Here is a 23,020-nt window from a genome sequence, read left to right as displayed (position 1 = left end):
TGCTTAAAAAATCTTGAACCTTTTAAAGATATTTTTAGAAGTGTATTGGAAAAAAGTTGACATACTCCTGCATTTTGGTGTAACACCTGCCCCCAGCAAGCCAGGGTATTTTACTACCAATGCACTGCTTATCTGTTGCCTACTTTGGTGGGTTTTTAGGTGAACTTGAGACAGGTGGATGGATCAGCAACCCTACCGTCTTAAGTTCTCTACTTACCCATTTACGCAGCTGCCACCTGCACTACAGTTGTTAAACTGGGGGGGGATAGCCGAGGGGCAATCTGCCTGAATCCTGTCCTGGAGGTAGTATTTACAGGGTAAAAAAGTTGTTCATTCTTCTCATTGAATCCTTTGCTCTGCTGAGACTACCAACAAGAATGCCATTTAAGATGGTGGCTTTTGAATTTGTCATCTGAGTTGTGTACTGGAATACTCTCAATTTAAATAAAAAACAATTGTACAGTAGTTCTAGCATTTAGTTCACATTAAATTAAAACATTCCCGAGTCTAGTGCGTCTCAGCTTGAATATGCCCACTGCCATAGAACTGTTTGGTTTAAAGAGCTGTTTCTGTGATAATGGTGAAGAATGTATATCTTCAAAGACTGATACTTGCTGCTAGTTGTGCTAGGGTTTCCAAAACTCATAGCATCTAAATTTAAAAAAAAAAACAACCAAACCCAAAAAACCCACCTTTCAATTTACTTTGCACATTTGCTTTCTGTGGTTTCAGCAATAAATGCAGCTGTGATCAAATTTGCGAGCACCACCAAAATTGGACCAATAGCTAACAGGAAGAGAACAGAATCCAAGTTAGTGACCTATAGCTGTGCTTCTCAACATCTTAAAATGCAGTCCACATCTTGACGATTGCTTAGGGACTGTGGATCCTTAATAGCCCCTCTTTGGAATCTCTTTAATACATGAACTCTCTAACGGATCACACCACCTTATCCTTATGATCCCCCTTACCTTTTGGAGCAATCTGACGTCAGCAATCAGGGTCCCAGAAGAGTAGGAGTTTCTCTAAGGAAGCAGAGATCTTTGTTACAAAATATGATTTCTTGTCCCTTCTGAGAAGGCTAGCTATTCATGTGTACCTGTATCTCGACTAGTGGCTAAGCAAAGGACCAGTCATCTTAAAGGGTACACACAGCACTCAAGATAGTCTGACAGCTGTCCTAGACTTTGGGCTTAAGTATTCACTTCAAGCCTCCAAAGTCCACTTCCACAATGATACAGGTGTTGGAGTTCATATGTATAACTCTGAACTCTAGATTTAATGATCGTACATCTTCCACAAGAACAAATTTCATAATAAGTTTTAAATTATTCTTAAGCTTGGGTCAAGACCTCCAAATGACTGCAAGATATTCTGCCTTAGACTGCTGGGCCTCATGGCCTCTTGCACTGGGTAACTCTACCAGCCAGAACCTTGAATGGAAAGAGATAAGTGCTGGTTGAAACTGCACCTCTCCAGATTGTCATGTATGGTCACAAATATTGGGTGAATGCTGTTATCCAGAAGGTTCTGAGATTCTGTGGCAGGAGTGCTTACATCACCCAGAATTTGGTCCATGACAAGCTATTTTGTATATTGGCCTTGATTATTATTCATATGTCATATGACCAGGACCCCATTGTGCTAAGTCCTGTACAAACACAGAACAAAAAGACATTCCCTGCCCAAAGGAACTTACAGTTGAAGTATAAGACAACAACAAATGGATACAGAGGGGGAGTACAAGGATACAGACAATATTGATCAGCATGATAGGCAGGGGTCTCTGCATACCTAAACATTGTCAAGTTTTTTGTAGGTGTCATAGCAAAGGAGAGTTTTGAGGAGGAATTAGGAGGTATATAATGAGGTAGATTTGCTTATGTTTACCGGGAGTGCCTCCCCAAGTGTGTGGAGCAACATGGAAGAGAGCATGAAAGTACTTGTTTGAAAATTTAACAAGTGTGCAGTGGAGGCTGGCATCATGGGCCGATTGGAGGTGATCATCAACTGCTCGATAATGAATGAGATGATAGATAGGGTGGGGATTGGCCAAGAAGAGGCTTCAAGGTAAATGCAAGCAGTTATAGTTAATGCAATGTAGAAGGGGGAGCCAGAGGAGGGATTCAAAGAGAGGGGTTACATGGTCAAAGCATGGGCTAGAAAAATGGTCTTTGCAGCAGTATTCTAAATGGATACGAGCCAGGCAAGACTGCATTTGTCAAGGCCCTGGGAAAGGGTATTGCAGTAATTGATATGAGATGTTGGAGACTTGGACCAGAGTTTCCATCTTTGGATGGATAAGAAAGGTCATATGATATCTTAGATCAGAGGTAGGCAAACTACGGCCTGCGGGCCCCTCCTGCCTGGCTGCTGAGCTCCTGGCCCGGGAGGCTAGCTCCCGGCCCCTCCCCTGCTGTTCCCCCTCCCCTGCAGCTTCAGCTCACTGGGCTGCCAGCGTAGTGCTCTGGGCGGCAGGGCTGCGAGCTCCTGGAGCAGAGCCTGGCCTGACCCGGTGCTGTGTGGTGGCATGACTGGCTCCAGCCAGGCAGTGTGGCTATAGTGCCGCCAGCCACCGGTGCTCCAGGCAACGCGGTAAGGGAGCAGGGGGAGTTGGGCAGGGGAGTTCGGGGGTGGGGATGGGGTCAGGGTGGTCAGAGGGCGGGGAAGTGGGGGGTTGAATGTGGGCAGAGGTCCCAGGGGGAAGTCAGGAAGGAAGGGGGGTTGGATGATGTGGTGGGGGGCAGTCAGGGGCAGGGGTTCCGGGGGGGGGCAGTCAGGACAGGGAGAAGGGGGGGTTGGATGGGGTTCTGGGGGCAGTCAGGGAGCAGGGGGGTGGATGGGGCGGGGGCCGCAGGGGGGCTGTCAGGGAACTGGGGGGTTGGATGGGGCAGGAGTCCGGGGGGGCCATCAGGGGGCGAGAAGCGGGGGGGGCAGATAGGGGGCGAGGGCCGGGCCATGCCTGGCTGTTTGGGGAGGCACAGCCTCCCCTAACCGGCCCTCCATACAATTTCTGAAACCCAATGTGGCCCTCAGGCCAAAAAGTTTGCCCGCCCTGTCTGAGATGTTATGCAGAAAGAGTTAGCAAGATGTGAGGACCTAGAGGAAGATGTGAGTTAAAGATGAAACCTGAGTGTGAAGGCAGGGTGATGTCCACAATAATTGAGAAAGGACCTAGTAGAGGAGGGCTTTGGGGGAAGATGTCTTGTTTCCAACTGTTCAGCAGATCAGATTACCTTGGTTGTGGTTATAAGTGAATTTCTGCCTTCCTTGATATATCTGGTCTTTGCCAGGAGCTATGCCTGCTGCCCTTGTTAAGGGTAGTAGAACTGAAGTTTTTGATAGCAGTAATGTCAACCACTAGGAAGAATTTTATATCTTCTGATTAATTTTACTACAGGAGAAGAGTAATGTAGATTTTGTAGGTCCGTTTCCCCAGAATGGATCATCCTTCCATTTTATGTTACTTCTGCTCAGTTTACACCTGTCGCCTCATTTCTAGAGAAATGGAAAGGCGTGGCAGTTTCTGGAGCCATATCTATGTGAAAAGAGAACTAGGGGGACTAATTTGGCATCTCAGTAATTTAATGAATAGAAAACTTCTAGCACCACCTGTTGGTGACAAAAATACCTGCAAATAGTTTTTGCTGCCTTGCATAATAGGAAAGGTATAGTGGGAAAATAACAATTTTATTTTCAAGCTGAAAACCTTACAAATTTATGTAGAGATAAGGGACCTTGAGAAGTAGTTTACTATAGGGTTGTGTGCTTATTGGTTGCATGAGTATGTTACACCAATAGATTTAGATTTATTTATTTATTTATTTATTTATAGCATATGATGATTCAGAACAATCCAGAAATATAGCATGTACCGCAGGAAAACTGTTTGAGCAGAATGAAGATCGTGCTGTTAAACAGGCATGTCAGTTTAATCGCACTAAGCTTGGATCATGTTCTGGAGTAGAAGATGACACTTTTGGCTATGCTAAAGGAACTCCATGTGTGCTTGTGAAAATGAATAGAGTAAGTGCACAGACTTTTTTTTCTGGTTTTCTTAAGTTTAAAACTTAGTTTTCTAACTAAAACTTTATGAAAATTTCTTCCAGAGAATGGCTTGATTATTTGTCCTGGCTTTTCCTTCAGTTTCCTTCTCTCTCTATAAAACAATGTAACTTACTGAAATAACTAACAATTTTGCTTTAGGGATGGGGCGGGGACAAGTTGTTTAAATCTCTAAAACTTAAGAATATTGGCTTTGTTTCCATGGATCAAAACTGGAAGCCCAGTTTTAAATACAAGGGTGCTACTCTTACCTTGTAAAAGAAAAAGCTCAGTGTAAAATTAAATTTGTTTACGTTTCCAGAATGCAAGTATGAACCAGAATGTAATGGTGCTTGCTTTAACTTTTGAAAACGGTTGTGTTGAAAATGTTATTGCGGGGTGGTGGTGATAAAATATTTCACTCTTTGGTAGCTGACTGCATGTTATATGATATGTTGCCTGGACATAACACCTAGATTCAGCCATTACTCTTACATGCTTAATTTGGAATAGTCAACTGCTACTGGCTGTGGCTAGTGGAACCATTTTGAGGAGCACTTTAGATCTTAGTATGGTTCGAGTCCATGGCACTATGTCAAAATGGTACCTTCTTACTCACCAGGTTTGGTCCCGGTGTGTATTTAGTCATATTTGCTTACTACAGTAAGAAAATAAGCTTGTGGAGTTTTTGCTATTTTCATTCTTCTTTATGCTCTTCAGAAGGAATGTAACTAAAGAGTGAACAATGGATTCTATTCTAGTCTTGTGCATCAACAAATTTTTTTACTAAGGTCTAATTAATTACACATGTGCAAGCCTCCTGAAGGAAATGAAACTGTCCAGCTGTAACTGAAGGTCTGAGCTAACTTCAGAGAACCTTTTGTTGGTAACAATGCCTGAGTTGGAAAGAACCCAGTTTTTATGCTCTTTTACTAGGGCTGTAGACCTGGAAACTGGAGACTTAGTTGCCTATCAACTGAACACGTTTAATAGAGAAATCCTACCATGATAACCAGGGAAACCTGTAATACCATTTTTATTGTCATAGTCAAAGTGTAATTGCACGTTAAATGTCTCCCGTACATTAATATGTTTTTAAAAAATCAGCTTTGTACAAGTCCCACAGAAAAATAGCTGTTTATGGAGATTTTTCCCTTTCTTTAGATAATTGGATTAAAGCCTGAGGGAGAACCACATATACAATGTTCACCTAAGGTGAGTATTGAATAAAGATAAGTATTTATGGCCATTTTCCTTTATGTTTAAACAGAGAGAAAAGCAAGCATAAGTGCTAGAAGCAAAGATTTTTAACTTCATTTTTTCTTTGAAACTTCCATTATTTTTAAATCCACATTTTGATTTCTTTTGATAGCTATATCTGTTTTGTGTTCATGCAGGTTAGTGCTTCAGTATGTTTTAACTTTTTCATAAAGGTACCTTTTTTATTCTATGTCAGTTTAAAAATTGTTCTTTTGTTCTTTCATGTGTCATATCATTAAGACTTATGTGAAAATCAGGTAGGTTTGACAAAGCTGAAGACAAAAAGGATACATGTAATTTCTTGTTCATATTGAAATATGTTTTGTTTTTGTTTTTTACTTCAGTACAAGTTGTATTTTGTTTTCCCATTTCATAACCAATATTTTTGTTTTTCTCTCCATGCTGCAAATGCATCTTAGACAATTTATATAATGATGGGTAAGAGACAAGTGGGAGTTCTAAAATGGTTAATGTTCATAAAGTAAAATTTGTTCATACTTGATTTGAAGACAGCTTATAATATCAACAGATCTATTCATGTTTATTGTATGGCTTAGCATGTGTGAAGAGTTTCTTGCAGTCCATATTATTTTATTGATCTGACTTCTGCATATGTTTTCCCAACTCCACATTTAAAAAAAAACAAAGTATTTGGTTTAAAAAAGAAGCTTCTAAAGATGGTCATGTGATTCAGTGGCCAATGCAAGGGATTGAACCCAGGAATATTCTGGCTTTGAGTCTAGGTTGAGTTAGTTACTTTGAGTGCTTTTATCCCTTCTTTCTTCCTCCTCTTCTATCTACCCTCTCTCCCACACTATTTGACTGTGAAAAGCTCCAAATCCATTTCCCCCCCCTCCCCCCCCGTACGGACGAAGTGGTATTGACATGCATGAGAACTTTGCAGACTCCATCATGATGTACATTTGTGGTGACCCACTCTTCTTCAGTCATCAGGGTGTTTGCGTGTTGGCAGGAAGTGAAGGTATTACTAATAGAAGTATAAATTGTGCAGACTTACACTCCATCTGCAGTAGCAGATGCAAAATGACTGAAGGTGCCCTGCATTCTTCCTCAAGTTTAAAGGTGTGTAGGAGGTTGTTTTCCTCTCCAACCCCATGTAGTTTCCCCTGTTCAAAGTATTTTTACTTGAATTTTTCATAAAGAATATGCTTTTCACCTTATGAGACTTGGGGCAACTCGCTTTACCTCTTTGTGCTTCTGTCAGCCCAGCAGCCAATTTGAAACTTGCCTGTAAAGCCAGGATTGCACTAGAAAGCAGAGGTTGCATCTGGGTTGAGCTTTCCTTTGCCAAAGACAGATGTCTAAAAACAGTGTGGTGTACTATGTGTTGGATGTTTAACTTCATGCAGCATTATGGGTATATTGGTAACTGCTGTAAACTTCAAAATATTTGAGAGTGATAAAAGTAAGCTGTCTCTTGAATGTTGTGTGATTAAGCACAAATCCCATTATCATGCTGGTCCAGATAAAATTTTCTATCTAGCTTTGGATCTGCTCTTTATCAGTCTTCTGCCTGCTTTTTCCTCACTTACCCTTTAAGTACGTGAGAAATGTGTAACTAGTCTTAGATGGAGTTCTGTGGGTGTAAATATGAACAGGATTTAGACTACTGTCTTTGCCTCCTTGCAATACAGTGTGAGTCCTTGTAAGTACAATCTATTCAGATTGTTAAAGGACGTCATCTATGTGAAATCTGTAGTGAAATTAAATTTAAAAAAATAAGTTTCAGGTACTACACGTGTGGCAAAAATTGTCAGGAGGGACAGATGTAGTACTTGAAACAACCTAACTTTTTTTCAAATTGACTACAGATTTTAAATAGATACCCTTTTAAGAATTTTACTATTAAGTATTTCTCTCCCCTCCATTGCTTTGTGAAAGAGTCACGCAAACACTGGAAACCACTCTATAGGGGGGTGACTTATTTATGAAGTGCTGTAAAATGAATATAGTAAACTGAAAGACACTTTTTCTTGTCTTTCAGTTGTATTAATTTTTAGTGTCATTTATAAAAAATAGTGTGACAGTTTTTCAGGTAGAATTGTGACTTTCAAATTGTTGTTCCTTAATACACCATGTTCTGGTTGCTTTCGTCTCTTTATTTAGTTCTTTAGCCTTTTGCCAGAGATATTTAGCTTTGTTAGTCAGAATAGCTTTTGCAGCATTTTCTTTCCTTTACCTTAAGCTATATTGTTTACATATATTATATTGTTGGCTTTTAAGGAAATATTAGATGGGGGGGGGGGGAAAAACAAAACACACAGGTAAGAGGGATACACAGGCACATATAGCACCCAGGCATACACAGCATATACACTCCCTTCAAAATGTATCATTTTAATCCAAAGGTATTCAGTTATTACACTGCTTGCAGAGTGATATGACTATTACTTTTCTAAATTGCAGAAAAGAATAAAAAAGGTGATGAATGAATTACATAAGAGTTGAATGAGTAGGGTTGCCTTCCCTTGCTGATGTCAACATAACTAGGATTTTAAGGTGTATGAGGCGAGTTAAGCTTTTTTTACAGGGCAAAATTTTACTAATCATCGTTGATCTTCCTCTTATCACCACATGTCAATTTGGGTAACAAGATGAGCTGTGATTGTAGATGATATCTGGATTCCCACTTAATCTAATTGTAGGATTACAAGTCATTCTTAACAGCATTTATCCCAAGTTCTGCATTTCTTCAGGACACAGTACATCCTTGTTTTCACTTCTGCAATAATATTCACTGTATTTGGAGGCAATCCTAGTCTAATATCGGGGGTATCTATTTTGTATTTTGCAAACTATGGGCTGATTATTAGGAGTGCTGACCAACCACAAATCTCCGCTGAAGCTGTTGGTGTTAATCATCTTTGAAAACCAGGCCACTGATGAACTCAGGGTCTAGAACAGGGGTGGGCAAACTATGGCGGGGGCCGCATCCGGCCCTTCAGACATTTTAATCCAGCCCTCGAGTTCCTGTCAGGGAGTGGGATCTTGGCCTTGCCCTGCTTTGTGTATTTTGTGGCTCCGCACAGCTCCTGGAAGCAGCACCATGTCCCCCCTCTGGCTCCTAAGTGTAGAAGTAGCCAGGGGGCTCTGCACGCTGCCCCCGCAACTTCCATTGGCCGGGAATCAAGGCCAATGGAAGCTGCAGGGATGGCGCCTGTAAACGGGGCAGCGCGCAGAGCCACCTGGCTGTGCCTCCTTGTAGGAGCCAGAGGGGGGATATGCTGCTGCTTCTGGGAGCTACTTGAGGTAGGCGCTGTCCGGAGCCTGTGCCCCGATCCCCTCCAGCGTCCCAACCCCCTGCCCCAGCCCTGATCCCCCTCCTGCCCTCTGAACCCCTCAGTCCCACCCTCTTGCACCCAAGAACCTGCCCTGCCAGCTGCAGCCCTCACTCCCCCACCCGCACCCCAACCCCTAGCCTGGAGCCTCCTCCCGCACCCTGAACTCATTTTTGGCCCAACCCCAGAGCTGGAGCCCTCACCCCTTCCTGCACCCCAACCCCCAATTTCGTGAGCATTCATGGCCTGCCATACAATTTCCATACCCAAATGTGGCCCTCGGGCCAAAAAGTTTGCCCACCGTTGGTCTAGAAATTCTTGTAGATTATTCTGCAGTAATCTCCTTGAGTTGCATGCGTGCACACACACATATATATTACTTAGGGTCAGATTTTCCAAAAGTTAGTCATGCAGTTGCTCATCAGGCAGTTGTACATGCAAATATACCTATGTGCATATAGCTACCAGATCTGTGCATATAAATACGATGATTGTATATGCAGTTGTGCAACTACTCTACTTCTGTTTAATCCATTTTTCCCTTTTCATGTATTCCATACTTTGTTTTTTGAAAGAATCATTACAGAAATACAATTGAACAAAGTGTGTTTTCCTGTATGTGAGTACTTACTGTAGTTTACAAGGACAGTGTAATGGGAAATATTGAATCTTTGCAGTATATAGCAGGGCTTGCTAGCTCAAAGGCCAAACAATCTGACAGATGTGCCTCCAAAGGAGGTTGAGTAAGAAGGAAGAAATAAATACAGTTACAGGTCAGAGAAGAATTGGGAACAGGATCCAAAACATCACAAATGATTGGGTTTATTTTTTTAAAGCCTACCATACTGAAATTGGATGTTTTCTGCATGTGTTTTTCTCCTGCTTTCTCCTTGCTCTCTCTACCTGCATTCTTCCCTTTTCTCTTGTTTCCATTTAACTGCTACCCCTACAGTTGATCCTTACTACATATGTTTGCTACACTGCTTTTGTCATGAATTCATATAGAAAAGCGGCATCTATGTCAGAAAAGCCACTTTTGCATTCCCTACTCTGTGGGTCGAATTGAACAAGCAAAGGCCTGAATTTTCCCCTCCTGCAGCAAAATCCATCAAGGGACTTTGTACTTGAGGATCTGTGAAGATAACCTTTTGGAGATTCCTCTTCATTACCACTCTCAAACCTGGAGGATTCCTAGAAATCCAGGGCCATCTGTGGAGGGACCATCTGTGCCTGCTGCTGCTCTGGCTCTCAATAGCCTTGCATACACAGGAGCATGGGGATAATGTTAAAAAATTACTAAAGGGCTGGAGCTGTACTAACTTTTGAGGTTTATTTTTTCTGTGGGGCCAGTGGGAGGCTGATGTGCATCCTTTACCCCAGTACTACTCCTGTCCATTTTTAACTTCCCTTTTGGACTACACTGACAGCCCTCCACAGGGTCCAGAAGGGGCGGGCACAATGCTGTGAAGCTGTGGAGAGTTTCGCCATCACATTGTATAGGGAAGACTTGAATGTGGAGTGCCCCCTCCTTGTATGGATCTGAACAGGCATGATCTCTTCCAGAGTAAGGAGCCTCAAATGTTAGATTGTATGTAACTTTTAGCAATGAGTCCTGGGTGCTTCTGGAAACATCATGTCCATGAGAAAGTATATAACTACTTAAGTAATGGACCATTATCTATAGCAGTCAATTACATTTTACTAACATTTTTAGTAAAATTTAATCAAGTGCTTCGGTTAACTTTATCTGCAGGTTACTCCGTAACCAAGTGTGGCCTCTGGACCATAGCTTATGAAAACAGTCCTCTGTTGTCTCTACCGATTTATATCGTATCCAGTAAATCTGATCGGTATCAAACAAATTAATGTGTTGATGAGATTAAGTATTATATATTAAATCTCACGGGGTGGAGCATTCTCTGCAGAGACCTCAGGATTGTTGCATCCAAAAATGATGGTGTAAGCGATGCCCACATTCATCCTGGGAAGTCTGTGGTAGAGCATAAGAGAGGACCCTGGTCTCCTAATGTGGATCTGCATTGCACACTAAGCCCTGATCTGTGGGACCCGGGCTTGTAGACTTCATGTTTCCAAGCCCATGCTTGAGTTATCCACAGTGCAGTGGAAACCTGGGCTTCACAATCCTGCTGTTGCATCCATACTGTAATATGCAGACCCAAGTCGGCTTCTGCGGACGTCTACTATTGTATCCTAGAGTTCCTAGTGCCCTTGCCAACTGACAGTTGTTTCATAGCGGATTGTGGGAGAATTGTCTGTGTGACCTATGGTGGTTGACTGGAAGTGTATTGAGTGGTTTTAGTTCACAAATACATCCAGATGAGCTATTTTGGGTCCGTGTGTTCCCAGCAGCTGGAGACCATACAGACCCCGACAGAGTGGAAGGACTTCTCCACCTCATGTTCTGTCCTATTTTGGGACACTGGCAGAGCAACTGCATGACCTTCTCTACTTCATGCTCTGCCTGTATCCCAAAATAGGCAGAACATCTGCATGACAGTAGAGGACATTTCAGTTGCAGTTTTTGAACTGCTGAAGGCACCTCTCAGAGGGGGATATTGACATGCCAGCTGTGACCCAGATGCTGCTGGTCATGCCTGTTCCCTTAGCCGCAGATTTTCCCCTATCTAGACTGGCACAGGGGTAGTTGCCAAGCAGCTGCATTTGAAACAGAAGATTCTTCTTCAAGTGCTTTCTCATGTCTGTTGCGTATTAGGTGTGTGTGCTTGCCACATGCACTGGTGCCTGAAGCTTTTCCCTTAGCAGTATCTGTAGGAGACCTATTCTGGCACCCTCTGGAGTGGCGCCCTCCTGGTGCAGTATAAGGGGCACCACTAGCTCCCCCCACCCTCAGTTCCTTCTTGCCACCATTGATGGTGCTGGAACTTCTGCTGCTTTATCTAGCTTTCGCATAGTTCAGTGTGTCTCACGAATGTTTCTTTGTAAAATAGTGTATATAGTTTAGTATTTACCCTTGGTATTAGTTCTACTTAGTTGGTCCTGGAAACGACTCAGCCGAGGGATGGGGCATGCCCTGATTCCCAAGCTTTAAACCAACTGCCTCGTAATTGAAGTCATTAACCAGAGGGAGAGGTGGGATCAATCTGGGGCTGCGCCCAAGAATAAAGACTTGAGACTGGATCTGTGTGGGCGAAAAATTTATTAGTCTTCCAGCCTTCAGTTGAGAGTGGCCAACCGCCAAGCCTGCGGCAGCCTATGATCATATTCGAGGTCTCGCTGCCCGAAGGGTCCAAGAAGGAATTTCGGGCGATCCTCGAAGAGGGCATGGCTGCAGTGAGAGCAGCCCTCCAAGCAGCCTCAGACGCAGCAGACTCCCCAGCTTGCACCATGGCCTCTGCCATCTCCATGCTAAGGGCATCCTGGCTGCTCCTCTCGGGTCTGTCAACAGAGGCTCAGCAATCGATGCACGACCTCCCCTTCCACAACCAGGCCCTGTTTGCAGAGCAGATGGCCAGTAAACTGCATGGCCTTAAGGAATGCTGCGCTACCCTGAAACCTCTGGGGCTGTACGTTCCCGGTTCAGCCCGTAAGTGGTTCAAACCACAGCAATCTCCGGGCCAAGGGAGTCAACCCTGCCAGGAGCTCCCCCCCCCATAAGAAGAATAGGGGCTACAAGTGCCTCCCAAGCTACCCACCTCCTCCCTCTGTCCAGCGTTTTGAGGATGCGCTCAAGGGCAACCTACCAGACTTTAGCCCGGATCCGTCTGTCCTGCTGTTCTCCAACTGCCTTTCTTTTTTCCTCCCCGCATGGACAGCTATAACTTCAGACAGCTGTGTCCTCAATACTATGGCAGAGGGTTATACCCTGCAGTTGACTTCTACCTCCCCTCCACCCCATTTCCCATCCGTCTTCAGGAACCCTTCTCACGAGAGTCTCCTTGCACAGGAGGTAAAGGGGTTGCTGCATTTGGGTGTGGTGGAAGAAGTGCCTCTCAGGTACAGGAACAAGGGGTTCTATTCCCGGTATTTCTTAATCCCAAAGGCCAAGGGCAGTCTCGGCCCATCCTGGACCAGAGGGACCTCATCAAGGATCTTAAGAAGCTAAAGTTCTGCATGGTCTCCTTGGCTTCTATCATCCCCTCCCTGGATCTGGGAGACTGATATGCTGCCCTCGATTTGAAGGACGCAGACTTCCACATAGCGATCTTTCAAGGTCACAGACACTTTCTCCAGTTTATGGTGCGCCCCCACCACTACCAGTTTGTGGTCCTCCCATTCCGTCTGGTAACAGCATCCAGAGTATTTACCAAGTGCATGTTGGTGGTAGCTGCATACCTCAGGTGTTGGGGTATCCAGATCTACCCATACCTCAACGACTGGCTGGCGAAGGACAACTCCAGCTCTAAGGTTCAAGAGGATGTCACGGTGCTGCAAGCCATGTGCCGCTCCCTGGGCCTCCTAGTGAATGACAAAAAGTCTATGTTTGTTCCGGTGCAAAGGATTGAGTTTAGCGGAGCAATGCTCGACTCGACCTGCGCCAGAGCGTTCCTGTCACTAGAAAGGTTCCAGACGTTGACGGGCCTCATCGCGGAGGTCTCCGCATTCCCCCTGACTATGGCTAAGGTTTGCCTGCACCTGTGTCGTCTGCTATGCCAGGCTCCAGAAGTGGTCCCTGCAGCAATGGTTGGTGACAGTCTATTACCAGTCCAGAGATCACCTGGACACGGTCCTTACCATTCCTCTGACAGTACTCTCCTCACTGCGATGGTGGACTGATCGCATAACCATCCTAGAAGGGGTTTTGTTCGAGACTCCCTCCCCCATCATTCCATCGAATTGGTATCGGACGCCTTGGACTTTGGCTGGGCACACACCTCAGTGACCTCCAGACCCAAGAGGAGGAGGAGATGACGTTACACACAAACATGAAAGAACTCAGGACAGTCCGCTTGGCATGCAGTCTTCCTACTTCACCTGTCGGGCAAGGTAGTGAGAGTCCTGACGGACAATGCGGCCTTAATGTTCTACATCAACAGGCAAGAGGGAGCACGTTCATTGACTCTCTGTCGAGAGGCACTCTGTCTTTAGGACTTCTGCATCAGCCATGAAATCCATCTGGAAGCTTGTCACCTCCCTGGTGTCAAGAACATGCTGGTGGATCACCTCAGCAGGGACTTCTCGCACCACGAGTGGTCGCTCCACTTGGAGGTAGCCTGCATGATCTTCCAGAGGTGGGGAACTCCCCAAGTGGACCTGTTCGCCACTAGGCTAAACAGGAAATACCACCGGTTTTGTTCACAGCAAGGCCTCCCTCTCCAATGCCTTTCTCCTGTCATGGTCAGGGAACCTGATGTACACGTTTCCTCTGATTCCTCTCATCAGCAGGGTCCTGGCAAAGATCAAGAGAGAAACAGGGCACAGGTTATTTTGATTGCCCTGGTGTGGCCTTGCCAGCACTGGTTCAGCACACTCATGATCCTGGCAGCGGCCCCTCCCTGGTCCCTGCCCAACTGACTGGACCTGATGTCACAGGGCAATGGTCAGCTCCTGCACCGGAACCTCATGTCCCTCCACCTTTTGGCGTGGATGAACCCGGAAGAGCGTACCTGCTTGTATGAGGTCCAACAGGTCCTCCTGGGAAGCAGGAAGCCCTCAACCAGACTGACTTACCGGACCAACTGGACAAGGTTTTCCCACTGGGCGTTTGAGCGCAGCATCTCTCCCTCGTGCTCTTCCATACAGTCTATCTTAGATTACCTGCTTCATCTGAGGAACCAGGGCCTGGCATGCTCTTGCATTAGAGCGAATCTCGTGGCCATCTCTGCTTTTCACTCACCGATCCAGGGCCAGATGATGTTTTCTCATGACATGAGGGTCAGATTCTTGAGAGGCCTTGGGAGACTCTTCCTGCATAGACTCCTGTCCTGCAGTTCGATCTTAACTTGGTCCTCTCTAGGCTCACCGGTCCCTCCTTTGAGCCGCTGGGTTCCTGCTCCCTTTCCCACCTGTCATGGAAGGTCATATTCCTGGTGGCGGTGACATCGGCAAGATGGACTCTGAAATTAAAGCCTTGACTTCAGGACCTCCATATATGGTCTTCTACAAAGATAAGGTTCAGTTGTGGCCCCACCTGGTGTTCCTGCCAAAGGTGGTCTCCACCTTCCTTATGAACCAGGACATCTTCCTCCCGGTATTCTGTCCCAAACCGCACAAGACCAGTGAGGAGAGATGTCTTCACGCCCTGGATGTCTAGAATGCCTTGGCTTTCTCTTTAAACGTACCAAGCCTTTCCAAAAATCGACTCAGCTCTTCATCGCTACAGCGGATAGGATGAAGGGTCACCCTGTGTCCTCGCAAAGGATTTCTAATTGGATCACCTCGTGCATAAGGTCCTGTTACGACCTGGTGGGGGTTCCGCTGCCACCGATTGTCAGAGCCCACTCGAGAGTGCAGCTGTCTTTGGCGGCCTCCCTGGCGCACACCCAGTCCAGGACATCTGTAGAGCCGCAACATGGTCCTCTGTTCACACGTTTACATCTCATTATGCTATCACTCAGCAGGCCAGAGACAGCACTGGGTTCGGCAGAGCTGTGTTGCAATCTACACATCCATGAACTCCTACCCACCTCCAGGGGTACTGCTTTGGAGTCACCTAATATTGAATGGACATGAGCAAGCATTTGAAGAAAATACAGTTATCTTTTCCGTAACTGGTGTTCTGAGAGGTGTTGCTCATGTCCATTCCACAACCTGCCCTCCTTCCCCACTGTCGGAGTTTCCGGCAAGAAGGAACTGAGGGTTGGGGGAGCCACCTGCCGCCCCTCTCTATTCCACACCATGCGGGCTCCACTCCAGGAGGCACCAGAGCCAGTCCCCTACAGATACTGCTAAGGGAAAAACTTCCAGCACTGGTGCATGTGGTGAGCGCACACACCTAATATGGAATGGACATGAGCAACACATCTCGAAGAACACCAGTTATGGAAAAGGTAATGGTTTTTTGCTTCCTATTCCTGGAAAGTAAGTGGCAAGCTTTGGAATTGAAGGACTGGGAAGTGGTTTGTGGGATAGGTTGGCAGATTCTCTAGACACAAGTCTGGCAACCTGGACCCAATCTGCATCCACACTGTGAAATGCCTGGACTTTCACCTGACTCAGTAGGACTTGGGCTGTGCTCCCCTCCCCTTCCTTCCCCTCCTCCTGTACAGGGTGCAAGGACTTTCTGACCTGAGTCGACTGATTTTGTGTATGGATGGGGAGAGGGGCTTTGGGTTCAAACTTGAGTCAGAGCCAAGGCTTAGTGTTTAGTGTATATATACCCCTAGCCAGAGATGTCAACTATCCCTAATTTTCAGTAATCCTCCTGATTTTTAGGTCCAATATACAGCAGGTATGGCCGTGGGCATTCTTCTCTACTGCTTCGATGGCACATTCAGACTGCGCAGTGAGAGTCTGTTAGGAAGCAAACTGTGGTGATTTTGAATGGATTGGGGCACTGCTGGGTTCACCGCCCAAGCCAAAGGCTGCATATTGCACTCTGACTGCCCCCATCATGTGCTCTAAGTACCTGGAGCATGCCAGCAAGGGCCATGCAGGACAGTTTGCCTGCAATTGGCAACCTATGGTTTGGGCAGTGAATCCAGCACCCCAGACTTCACTGACTATGGCTGTGGCTTGATTCTATCAGACTCTCACTCTACAGTCACCTGGGGAAAAGCAGGAGCAGGCAGTGATGGTGGCAGTGGAGGAGAGAGGGAACATGACTGAGGAGGAGGAGGATCATCCTGGGAAGGAAGTCCAGAAGGAAGTCCAGGCCCAGGATTGGTAATGATAATTAAGGACCCTCGGTGACATAGAAGGGCTGCTTTCCTAGGGCTGATCTTCCCCTTCTCTGTGTTTGGAAGAGGTTGGGGGTGCAGTGGAGGCAAGGGGTGGAGGTCCATGCAATGTCCCTAATTCCTCCCTACCTTTTTTCATAATCTCCTCTCAGTGTCTCAGAGCAAGGTTGGTGTCTCTGCACACTAGTCCCTACTGCATTAGCCACGGGTAAGGCTGCGAGCCTTTCACAGAGGTCACGGAAGTCATGGATTCCATGACTTTCCAGGGCCTCCATGACTTGCGCAGCTGCAGTGGCTGGTGCGACTGACCCCAGGACCCCCTGAGCAGCTGGGGCAGCTCTGGAACCTGCCACATTGGCCACTGCTCTGACAGTCCCAGGCAGCTGGTCCCGGACGCTGCCCAGGAGCAGCAGTCTGGGAGCAGCAGTGGAACTCCAGTCCGCCCTTTCCCAAAGGAATTGAGCAGCAGCGGTGGTGGGGCACTGGGCCACCCTCCCGGCCCAGAGTGGTGGCAGCAGAGCCCCAGGCTGCCCCCTCAGCAGGTAAGATTTAGTCATGGGTATTTTTAGTAAAAGTCATGGATAGGTCACTGGCTGTGACTTTTTGGTTATTGCCCGTGACCTGTCGGTGACTTTTACTAAAAATACCTTTGACTAAGTCGTAGCCTTAGCCATGGGACATTTCCTGGCTTTTTGCAACCCATGTGTGTTTAACTCTACATAATCACTACACTAGAATTCCATTGTATGTAGGGAAATTTAGCTTTGGCAGATTTGATCCAAAAGCCAAAGCTGAGTGGATGAGGCTTGGGTCTGCCATTTTAGAGATGTGGGTTCTGTTCCTAGCTCTGACAGAAGTGACCTTGTGCAGCCTCTGTTATCATATTGCAAAATGGGAGATATGAGGCCTTGGTTAATAAAAGCTTGTGAATACTCTGAAATAATAACAGCAGTCAGCGGAAGAGGAGGCTTAAATGCATGGTATTCTGGCTTCCTGGCCAGTACACCTCATAACGTATTTTGTGTGTATCTCTCCATCACCATGCTAACCTGTCCCAGGGACAGCTCACAGCATAGTTTGTAGCTGTCCCATTCACTTGCTCTAAGAGTCAAACAAAATGCAGGAGCATTTTAGGTAATGGAGTTTGGTCTTGGAGTGAGATCTCAATAGAAGGCAGTTCAGCAATAAGGAGCAGTATCCATACGCATTTCATGCTTGTCACTGTCTGCTCACAAAAACGTGTTTGTGAAAAAGTTGACACCTAAACAATAGGTTTTCTTTTTGTTTTTTCGGGTAGCCTTTATCCCAGGAACCTCTTTGTCAAATTACCTCACTGTTCACCAGAAACTCAACCCTTAGCCATGAACTGGTGTGCCGATTTTTCCAACAGGTCCTAAATGTGGATTTTGGGGAGGTTTGAAAATTGGGATTTAAACAGAAATCTAGGTGATCCCTTAAATATGGATTTGCTATTGCTTCTTCACAATAAACATTTTCTAACTTGCCTGTGGATATTTGGAAATTCAGTTGCACTGTCTAACTTTTTCCTTAAATACTTTTGTTATGTTAAAGGGAGTATAAATTGAAGTTTTCATTGTAGAGATGTGTGTTTCGTTTTTTGAATGATGGTGGGCTGAAAATAAAACTTAGGACTATTCTGGCTTAATTTCTACTTTACTAAATAAATATTAGTATTAATTTTATCTAGATTAGAAATGGAAGGTTGCAGCATGTATAAGCTGAAATCTGTTTTGTGAAATAAAATTGGTTCTTTCAACCATAGGTAGTAGAAGGTTATTAATATATTAAATTTTTAACAAGTACAAGTCTATATCTATGAGTCTTGTAATTTGGCAAAGATCGTTCATTCTGTTGTGGAAACTATTCTGGTACAGCAGTACTCAAATATTTTTGTAGGGTTCTTGCATTTCATCATTAGAACATTGTAATTTTCTTTTACCTCTTAATGTTTGTTAAAACGGGAATTAACTTTTAATTTTGTCTTTAACCATAGGAAGAAGGCAAGGTTCAGATAACTTATTTTCCTGATGGGGGAGTGATTGATTTAATGTATTTTCCATACTATGGAAAAAATTTACATGTAAGTATGTCTCAATGATAGTCATGTGTTTTTTTGTAAAATTTTGGGGGCATTTTTAGGATGGGTCTGTGTTGGTTACTGCATTGTTCAGACTCGAAATTTACAACCAAATACACGTATGGAATATTACTTATGCAGGTATTTCAGAGTACTTGATAAGATCTGTGCTGCACCTGCCCATATGCAGGAAAATAGATCGGGCTTTACTGTCTTCTTACTGAGAAAAATAAGACTGAGTTCCCACTAACATGATTTCAGTAATTTTGCTGTAAAAAGTCAGTTTTCCTTATATTTTATTAGGTCTCCTCAAATGAAAATAGAGGTGGCTAGATCAGATAGGCCTGTCCACAGTACAGTTATTAATAGTTAAAAACCAGTCATTGACATGATTAGTACACACATCATATAATTAAACCTGGTTAATAATCATGCAACTAACAGTTTTTTGGCCTTATCAGAAGTCTAGACTGTTACACTATTGTTTTTCCAATAATTGGTTCAGCACACTTTCCCCCCACCCCAGTGTTGTTGGTGTCACTCTTCATGTCCTCCATGCTTTCTATCCTTTGAAGTACTGTGGGGTAGTTTTCTAGGCTTTCCCAGAATTTGCTAATATAAATACTGTTAGCATGCTAAATGCATATAGACAAACATACTTTTGGTTTCAGAAAAGTTTCTATGTGAACACAAACTGAACAGAACTGCTTGGAAGGAGCCCATGCCTTGAATAATTATAAATTATAGTTAAAACCTTCTCTGTGTTACAACTTTTATATGCAGGATGGAGTGTACGTGGGAAGCACCTCCATATCAGTACCAAGGTCTTTCTTTTAAGATATGTTCTTTCAGCTGGAAACCTTTTCAATATTTTTGGTCTGACACAGTCTCTCTCGCATGTTCCATGCAAGTTAAGTGAGCAGAAAAGAGCATAAATTACGGCAGTTTTTTCCATATGCTTGTAAAAAGCAAAAGGTTAATATAGGCTTGGATTTTCGAAAAAAACTGGAGAGTTAGACACCCAAATCCCATTGACTTTCAATGGAAATTGCACTCAAATTTCCTTGAGCACCTTGAAAATCTTGTCTATAACTGTTAATTTGTGCTGAATTTTTCAGTTGAGACAAATGCTATGCAGAATTTTAGCCTGATTAACTCCTACACAAATAATTTTAACTGAGTTAGGGTACATCTACATCTCAAATTAAGGTATAATTGTAGCATGGATAGGCAGACCTGCACTAGCTTAAATTGAACTAGCATGGCTGAAAATAGCTGTGAAGACGCAGCAGCATGGACCCAGCATTAGCTAGGAACAAGAGTCTGGCAGGTTTGTACTGGGAAGGCTAGCCTGTGCCGGTGCCCATGCTGCCACGTCTTCGCTGCTGTTAGCTGCACTAGCTGGATTAAAGCTAGCATGTGTGTGCCTACCTCCACTACAATCACACCTTCATTTGCAGTGTAGATGTACCCTTCGATGGGACGCTGTAAAGTTGGAGGTTTTGTTCCAGTAAACCAATAGATGAAATGAATTTGCAATCTTAATTGTTTTTATTCAAATAAGTTCACTGTGGTATCTGAAATCATTTCCCCCTCTCTCTATTTACTAGGCTGACTATCTTCAGCCACTAGTGGCTGTTCAACTAGCAATTATCTCCAACCATACCAAAGAAGAAGTAACAATTGTGTGTAAGATTATGGGATCTCCCAATTTAAGAAATGAAGATGACCGTGACAAGTTTCTTGGACGAATTTCTTTCAAAGTTCAGATGTCTGAGTAGCATGCGTCAATCTCCACAAAGTAAATGTGTTGTCTGTTTTTTTATTTTATATCAGCTGGATGTGCCATTCCCGGATATAAGACCACCTGGGATAATGTGGCACATGGAGTTCAGGGTAGCATAATAGTGTGCTTCCAAATCATATTTAAAATCCCTCAAAATAACTGCCTGTCAAGCTTCTGCCTGCCCCACTGGACCAGTGTACAGACCATAGTTATGTGATATTAGGGACCTGTAAATAGTTGATTCCAAATATGTAATAATGGTGGTCTTTGTCTGTTCTAAAATGTGGTTTTATCCCCAAGTGACTGTCTCAAACATAATCTGCTGTGCTATGTAAATAGTGTATTGATTTAACACTGGTTTGACTGTCATATCTCAACACTGATACAGTTTTAGGGATCAGATGATAAGAATAAATGGTACCTGACCAACATAGTTATTTTCAAAACAAACAAACAAAAAACAATAACTCTGCAAGAATTGCGTGTGTGGAGACGCCTTAAGTCCTGTACTGGTTTGGGGGGAACTAAATAAAGTGGATTTTAAAAGTGTTGGTATGGATTTTTGAAATTATTTAAGTGCTGAAGTAGTCTGTTTTTATGCTTGTGACTGTGCAGGTATGTGTAAACGTGTACTATTTGGTATTTTAGTTGAGAAATTGAATCTCATTGTATTGTTAATTGCTTGCAGTATGTAGAACACAAATAAAACACATACAATGTCATTTAAAAACTTTAGTTCAGAAATATCATCTAAAGCAGTTTCTTTGAAATGTTAGTGGTTTCAAGTCCTGGTAACAATTGCACTACAGAGTTGCTTGAAAGAAAGGCCTCACTAGTCTGTGAGTAGCCTTTTGTTTTCCAATAAAATCAAAATTCCTAAAATGAAAAACTTCTGTTTTTAAAATTAAAAGCAAAATGAGAATGGTCTTGATTTAACATTCCTTTAATGTTTATACTTAGTTCCCTCACATCACTTCTGCCATATCTGATTTTTTTTTTACTTTTACTCAACTTTTGTATTGAATTTTTTATGAGCTGCTTCATCCACCACTTGAGAGAAATTTGCTTTGCCCATCTGTTACCTTAAAAACCACTTCTCAGTTTGCAGCTAGTCCAGGTTTCTCTGAGGTTGCACTTTACATCAAATTGAATTGCAGCCATTTAGATCTCTCACTATTGCAGTTCCTCCAATGTTGCTGATAAAGGAGCAGTGCCACTCTTTCCTATTGTGTGTGGTTGGTTGGGTTTTTTTTGTTTGTTTTTTTTGGTGTGTGCTCCTTAGTCTCATTCAGTTTTTCATGATGACAAAAATTTGCTTTGAACTAGGTGAGATTTCCATTATCTGTTTGGCTTAGCCAGACTTCAATTGTTTCAGCTGAAATTTCCCATGCCTTGATGTCTGCTTCAGACTTCATTTTTTTAAATACATTTTAGTAAAAATGGATCAGCAGCTTCTGAGACCAAGTTGAGAGAAATAATTCTTATAACCATTTTACTGAGAAGTTTTAGCTTCTTGATGCTTCGGAGCAGGGTTCTCTGGTTTCCTACTGAAACCAGAGGGAGGCATTTTGCTGTCTCCATGAAAATCAACCCAATTTTGACTGAGTTACAAGTCTCTGAAAATTGTAGTTTGCACATGCTCATTGGAGACTTTTTAGAATTTAGCAGCAAAATTATCTGAAGATTCCATCCATACTGAGATTATTCCAGCCCTGACCATGCAGGGACTGAATATGACTTTCCCTGAAGTTGCTCCTCATAGTTGGTGGTAGGAACTGTGCTGCTAGATATTAGAAATGAGCGAAATCTCTTTCATTTGTTCTCTGTGCTCCCCCTGTTAGTGCACAGGCAGCATGGAGGAAATTGTGGCCAAATTAGTAGTTTGTTTCAGATACTTTTGTTTCTTGATGTGACTCAAAGTAATTTAAATTGGAAAAATTAAATGTTTGAATTTTGCTACTGATTCTAAAATGAGATGTTCAGTTAGTCTACAAATCTGGGTCTACAGAAGTTTGAGCGTTTTAGCCATTTTTTTAATTAGTTGACATTGTTAATCCACCTGTCTGAAAAATCAAACTGATTCTGACTTCAGTAAACCAGTGCACACAATATTTTTATCCAGCATTTTTTTTTTGTTTCTGTAAGGTTGTATGACTCTCACAAGCCCTTTATTGTTTGGAGTTAAATCACATTATTTAGTAAATTATTTTAGTAACCTTTCAGTCAATAGGAAGAATACGTTAATGGAAAAATTCTATCCTGTCCCCAGCAGATCATGTGAGCTATTTTCAGCAATATTCTTTTAAACAAAAAAATTATTTCAGTTCACTAATGCCCAGACACTTGTTAAAATATGTCAGTAGTACTAAATCAGGTGCCAAATTACTGAAGCCCTTCAGTGAATTGACCTCTATATCAACATATATTCATATTTAATCTACCCTATAAATTAGTATCTTTTTGACTGCAGCATTTCCAGGAGGATTATTTCTGTAAAACTGCCCATTATGAAAATTCTAAATCTATTAACTTCATTTTTATATCCATTTCAGCATCAGTCTGTGTCCTCATGTGACATAGATATTCTTCTAGTTTCACTTAGTGAACTTTGTTGTAGTTTTCTTAACTTTAGTATAGTTTTTCTTTTTGTCTGCTGGCTATTTTTCTGAGAAATTTTAGAAGGGGTATCTGTATACAGATCCCCCTCCTGATACAT

At 43.4% G+C, this 23,020-nt stretch overlaps 1 protein-coding gene across 2 annotated transcripts in view; it reads left to right on the top strand.

Annotated features, from left to right (window-relative positions):
• Positions 1 to 20,853, top strand: part of ATP1B3 (ATPase Na+/K+ transporting subunit beta 3) — a 54,163-nt gene extending 33,310 nt beyond the window's left edge. For both annotated transcript variants that reach the window (XM_073359802.1, XM_073359801.1), the window contains 4 exons: positions 3,836 to 4,026; positions 5,209 to 5,259; positions 18,435 to 18,521; positions 20,129 to 20,853. In XM_073359802.1, coding sequence (XP_073215903.1) covers positions 3,836 to 4,026; positions 5,209 to 5,259; positions 18,435 to 18,521; positions 20,129 to 20,299 — 500 coding nt within the window. In that variant the 3' untranslated portion in view covers positions 20,300 to 20,853. The remainder of the gene's footprint in view (positions 1 to 3,835; positions 4,027 to 5,208; positions 5,260 to 18,434; positions 18,522 to 20,128) is intronic.
• The last annotated feature ends 2,167 nt before the right edge of the window (positions 20,854 to 23,020 follow it).

Source organism: Lepidochelys kempii, chromosome 9, assembly GCF_965140265.1.
Source record: "Lepidochelys kempii isolate rLepKem1 chromosome 9, rLepKem1.hap2, whole genome shotgun sequence".
Taxonomy (NCBI): domain Eukaryota; kingdom Metazoa; phylum Chordata; order Testudines; family Cheloniidae; genus Lepidochelys; species Lepidochelys kempii.
This window is presented reverse-complemented; position numbering and strand designations above follow the sequence as displayed.